At 41.7% G+C, this 6,000-nt stretch overlaps 1 protein-coding gene across 3 annotated transcripts in view; it reads right to left on the minus strand.

Annotated features, from left to right (window-relative positions):
- Positions 1–6,000, minus strand: part of itgb6 (integrin, beta 6) — an 87,335-nt gene that overhangs the window by 36,508 nt on the left and 44,827 nt on the right. For all 3 annotated transcript variants that reach the window (XM_020531543.2, XM_020531544.2, XM_048599448.1), the window contains one exon: positions 2,968–3,102. In XM_020531543.2, coding sequence (XP_020387132.2) covers positions 2,968–3,102 — 135 coding nt within the window. The remainder of the gene's footprint in view (positions 1–2,967; positions 3,103–6,000) is intronic.

Raw genomic sequence — 6,000 nt, forward strand, 5'->3', positions numbered from 1 at the left:
CATTAATATCTCATTTGTAAATGTACCTAAATAAATTATTAAAGTATAGTGCACAGCGAATCATCTATCTCACTGTTTATACATGTACTTTACACGTGCTGTTCATATAATCTGTGATTTCTTTGTTTTAAAGTAAATTGTAATTATGAATCTTTATTTGTTACCACACAATTGACTCATGAATGGCATTAGAGAATGTAAAGTCAGGGAAATGAGCAGAATGGATAGCTAACTGATTGTAAGTCAGAAAACAGAAAGACACGGTTATCATTGATCAAAAACTCAACTGGACTTGCCACCTAAGCACAGTGACTATAAAGCGGGTACTGCTAGGAATACTGTGCTGAATAACTCACCTCCTGACTCCCCAAAGCCTGCCCAACACCTACAAGGCACAAGTCAGGAGTGTGACGGAATACTCCCCATTTGCCTGGATAGGTGCAGCTCCAACAACAGTCAACAAGCTTGACACCATCCAGGACAAAGCAGTCTGCTTGACTGGCATCAAATTCACTCCCTCTTCCACCAACACTCAGTAGCAGCAGTGTGATATCTACAAGACGCGCTGCAGAAATGCACCAAGAGTCCTCAGTCATAGCTTCCAAACCCATAATCGCTTCCACCTAGAAGGACAAGGGCAGCAGATACATGGGAAAACCACCACCTACAAGTTCCCCTCCAAGCCACTCACCATCCTAACTTGAAAATGTATCACCATTCCTTCACTGTCACTGGGGGAAAATCCTGGAATTCCCTTTCTAAGGGCATTGTGGGTCAATCTACAGCACGTGGAATGCAGCAATTCAAGAAAGCAGCTCACTACCATCTTCTCAAGGGCAACTAAGGATAGGCAATAAATGCTGTTCAGCAAGCGACACCTATGCCCATGAGTAAATAAATAAATAAATAAATAAATAAATAAAGGTATAGGGTGCTGGTGAGACTACATCTGGAGTTGTGGACTCCTAATTTAAGGAAAGATATGATTTCATTGGAGGCAGTTCAGAGAATGTTAACCAGGATGATCCCTGATGCGGAAGGATTGTCTTATGAGCAAATGCTAAAAAAGTTGGGATTCTGCTCATTGTAGTTGAGAGAATGAGAATGACAAGTAATTTCATTGTAACATATTAGGATTCTTAAAGGGCTTGACAGGGTAAATGCTCAGAGGATGTTTCCCCTCACGGGAGAGTCTAGCACCAGAGGGCATAATCTTAGATTAAAGGGGCATCAATTTAAGTCTGAAGTGAGGAGAAATTTCTTCTGTCAGAGGGTTGCGAGTCTTTGGAACTCCTTATCTCCACAGCTCTCTGTGGCAAAGTCCTTGTGTATTTTTAAGATGAGATAAATTTTTAATCAGTAGGCAAATCAAGGGTGAAAGGAAAGGGCAGGAATGTGGGGAACGTTGAATCAGCCATAATCCTGTTGAATGGTAGAGCAGACTTGAGGGGCTGTTCCTACTTCTTAATGGTCTTATAGTCCTATGTTCTAAATTGCTGATAGGAAGAGATGAAATTAACAAAGCCTTAAAACAGCAAACAAAGTATTTGGGTTTAATATAATCATAATGAGTCGAATTGAAAAGTAAAATAAAACATGCTAAACTTGTATCAGACCTTGATTGGACCACTAAATAAAACCAGAAGAACTGCGGATGCTATAAATCAGGAACAAAACCCGTTCTGAGGAAGGGTCACTGGACCTGAAACATTAACTCTGATTTTTTCTTCACAGATGCTGCCAGATCTGCTGAGCTTTTCCAGCAACTTCTGTTTTTGTTCTTGATCAGACCACACCTGGTATATTGCATGTAATTGTCATTACTATTTGATAATAAATGTATAGATGAGAGTATGCAATAAAGAGTTACAAGGATAATATCAGGAGGGTATACCGATCAAAAGAAGATAAACAGGCTGCCTCTTTCGGCTTGCAAAATGAAGGCTGAGGAGTGACCTGATACATGTCTTCAAAATTATGAAAGTTGAATGGATGAAGCACTGCAATTTTTTGGAGCCATGGAAATTTTATGGATCTTTGTAAGAGCTGGATGGAACCCAAATAAAGAAGTCTCATTCCCATTTCTGACCATATTTTAGTCAGTAAGGTTCACAGGCAGGACATGATTCATACAAGATGCCCTCATCTCCTGAATGAATATGATTCAGTGGCCCAGTGGTTAGGAGTGTTGCCTCACAGTACTAGGGATCTGGGTTTGACTCCACCCTCAGGTGACTGTCTACGTGGAGTTTGCACATGTTTGTGTGGGTTCCCTCTGGGTGCCCTGGTTTCCTCCCACAGTCCAAAGATGCGCAGGTTAGGTGGATTAGCCATGGGAAATGCAGGGTTACAGGGTTGGTGGATCTGGGTGGGATTCTCTTCAGGAGGGTCATTATGGGCTAAATGGCTTGCTTCCACACTGTAGGGATTCTATAATAATTTCATAATCTTCCAGCAAGAAGTTGCTGCTCCTACAGTGACAAGACTTGATGCTGACTATTAAAAATGATGGGGTTAGTGGGGTACAATTCTGCCCTGAACTGTCACAAATGTTAAATCTATTACAACAGTTTAAAAATCCTTTTGATATAAATGGCCCTTATGGAGAGTTGACCCATCCACATCCCGTTAGTACTGTCCTTGTAACATGGCTGTTATGACTGTGACACACTTCTGGGTTGGTCAGTGACACCTTGCTTCTGTTTCTTCCAGTAGAAGTAAAGTGGCAGTACTCAAGGAAAGAAAGTAACTTTGAGCAATGGTTATTGCTTTCCTTCAGCCTTTTTGTCTTTCTTTTTCACATTGTACCACTGAACTCTATTTCTAGTTTAATATAGGTGACTGGCTACATTGGGTGATAAAGGTTGCATTTCAAGGTATTAAAGTCAACAACTTAAAAATTAATCCTTCACAATCAGATACATGGCATTACAATTTGTTTGCTCAGATAAGAAAATTAAGACATACTGTGTCTCCAATGTAGAGGTGAGAACATTTTTTCTGTCCCTGGAGGATAGTACCATCTTGACAGATAGCAGTGAAATAGAATTGCACTCCATCGGTATCTCCTGTCACTTCCAGCTCCACCTCAGATCGCAGTTCCTGAAATGGCAGGGAAGATAGCAGAGAATTGTACACCACAACGTTCCATTCCACTGTACCTGCACTGGTTATCTCTTTTGTTCTATTTATATGCCCTATCCCCACACACTTTAATTTCTTTTGCTAATATTTGTCTACATTCCTTCATAAATATGCTATGGATTCTGTTCCATTAACCTTTTCTGGCAGGGTCTTCCAAATTGGATTGTCCTATCTACTGTTTGGAGGGCAAATTTTGGAAATTTTCCACATTGTCAGGTTGGGGTAATGCAGTAATAGAAGTGAGTTTGTCATGAAATTTCCTGCACATCCCCATCACTATACCTAGTCAGTAGAAATTTTTACCAATGAGATGTTGGCTTAAGTGTAGACTTGCAAGAGTGGACTTTAAATTAAGTTAATTTAAATTTACTTTCTATCATTGTTTATACAGAAATAATAATATATACACATTGTATTTTTGTATTAATTTACAATATTTATAATACCTGTGTAAAATGTGTAACTTAAGAAGTATTGAGACATGCAAGAATCTTTTTGTTTCTGAGACAGACATTGACAATTATTTAAGTAGAGAATACAACATTATAATATTTCATTGACGTCCAGATGGTAGCAACATGTTTGCACTGAATAAATAAGTCTCTAATTCTGCTCATTCCAAGTACAGTATAGCATAGGCTTGCACAAACCTGCCTCCATTCTTACCTGCAGACTGTGAATCAGGCAGTGTGAGAAGCCTGCAGAAATTTAGTCATTGTAGCAAAGGAATATTTGTTCTAGCATTTGTTACTCAGTTGCCTACACAACACAAATGGGCAGCTTCTTTTGCATTAGTGGCATGACATGAAAGTACACCTGGAAGAAATTTTAAAACGGGCAAACACCCTTACAAAATTTGACCACATCTATTGGTTAATGAGCCCATGGAAAGCCGTGTTGGTGAGGTAAAGAGCAAATCTAGAGCTTAATGCATGCTTGAACAAAGCTGATCCAGCAGATGATAGTTTACTGCATATTCAAACTTCAGAATGAAGGGAAAGATTAAGTTTCACCTGACAAATTTCTCAGGAATGTAATTCAAAAGGTAGAAGAATTAGTTTTGAAATTTTATTACTGTGCTTTATTTGGACTAATCTAAAACAGTGAAGTATAGCTGAACTGGCTTTGCAGCCTCCACATTAACTGTAGAATCCAGTTCAAGTGTTTATTGCATTCACGCTGTGCAGTTGTTTCCTGGACGTCAGAGATTCTTCAAAGAGATTGACTCTACTCTAAAGTGGCTTAGAAAGTACATGATGTTATATCAAGAACAGACAAAGTAGGGAAGAGCAATAAATGGAAGTATTGCCAGTCGCATTCCCATTCTAAGAATCAATTATTGATTGACTGAAAAAGGCTGGTTGATGTAGTACCAAGGCAAATTCATGATGTAGTGAGTAAGGGGACAGGAAGGAGATCAGCTGGTGGACACTTAACTGATCGACTGCTGGTAATGTTTGGCTACAGACTGATGCATTACCCTACTGCTTCTGCTATGTCCTAGTCTAGATCTTTTCCATGAGATTGAGGAAGGCCTTGTTATGTTGGGTCAATGCCCTGCATATATTACACAGCAAAGTTGTGCAAAGTATTTTCTGTGTTTGTTTCAGATTTCCAGCACATGCAGTAATATACTTTTCTTACAGTCAAGCTGGGTGCCGTGTTGCCTGGCTCCTCACCTCTTATAAGGAGACAATCCTGACTCTTGATGACCCTAAGCGGCTGACAATGTGAACCACAGGACTGCTTTCAGGGGCTGTCCTTGGCTTACTGCACTGGGATCCCCTGACCAAAAGCTAGCTTCCTTCACTTGACTGATGATTACTGACAACCATTATAAGCTTTATGGCTTTGTGTTTGCACTAAACAGTGTGGCATACAGCAATTCTGTGAGCCTGTTATCTCTGGCTGAGGGATCAAAGCTCAAAATGCCAAGGCGAGGCAGGGGTTGCTCTAAACCTTAGAGATAGTGAGCATTATTACAGCAAGTAAATGGACTGGAGATGCAGCCTGCTGCAATCCCTGAGCTGATCCTGAACGCAGTATCCTTGCTGCAGCATTACAATGATTTTTGCCGATGCAACCTATGGTGCAGTATTGAAGAGTAGGAGCATCCTGTAAGTAGATCGGAGATGTATCACGAGGATTCTTAGAAACTGGCACATGTTGGATGTCAATGTCTCTGGACATGGATGCATGTTGCCAATGCTTCAGAAGTACCCACTCTGGCTTCCATGTCAAAAATTCTCAATGTCTAGCTTGTTCTGGAGTATTTAGTAGGATAAGAAGCTGAGTATTAATCAGGTGAGTTGCAGCATTAATGATGCAATTAACAAGCTATCAGGTATGCCCCGAGCAGGGACGCCAGGTGTTGTCGTGGCGATGGTTGTAGCAGTGGCAGTGTGGTAGGCCCAGAGCAGGGACTCCAGGTGTTGTCGTGGCGATGGTTGTAGCAGTGGCAGTGTGGTAGGCTGGAGTAGGGACTTCGGGCATCAACAAGGTGGCAGCGGAGCCATGGACTCCTGGTTGTGGGACGAGTGTAGGTCCAGCACAGGATATGGCATCAGTGGTGGCGTCGGCAAGGTCGGCCCAGCGGCAAAGAGATGGTGCCTGAAGAGTGGCAACTCCAACGTTGGTGGGTCTGGTTCAGGCGGCGGCGAGGTGGTGGAGGACAGGTGGCAGCGCAGGTGTTGTTGGTGAGCCAGGTCAGGACTCATGGCAGAGCAGTGGAACAAAGATGGACTCCCTTTCAGCTATAGTAGGAACTGCAGATGCTGGAGAATCCGAGACAACAAGGTGCAGGGCTGGATGAACACAGCAGGCCAAGCAGCATCATAGGAGCAGAGTCTCCATATC

This window comes from Rhincodon typus, chromosome 7, assembly GCF_021869965.1.
Source record: "Rhincodon typus isolate 14 chromosome 7, sRhiTyp1.1, whole genome shotgun sequence".
Taxonomy (NCBI): Eukaryota; Metazoa; Chordata; class Chondrichthyes; order Orectolobiformes; family Rhincodontidae; genus Rhincodon; species Rhincodon typus.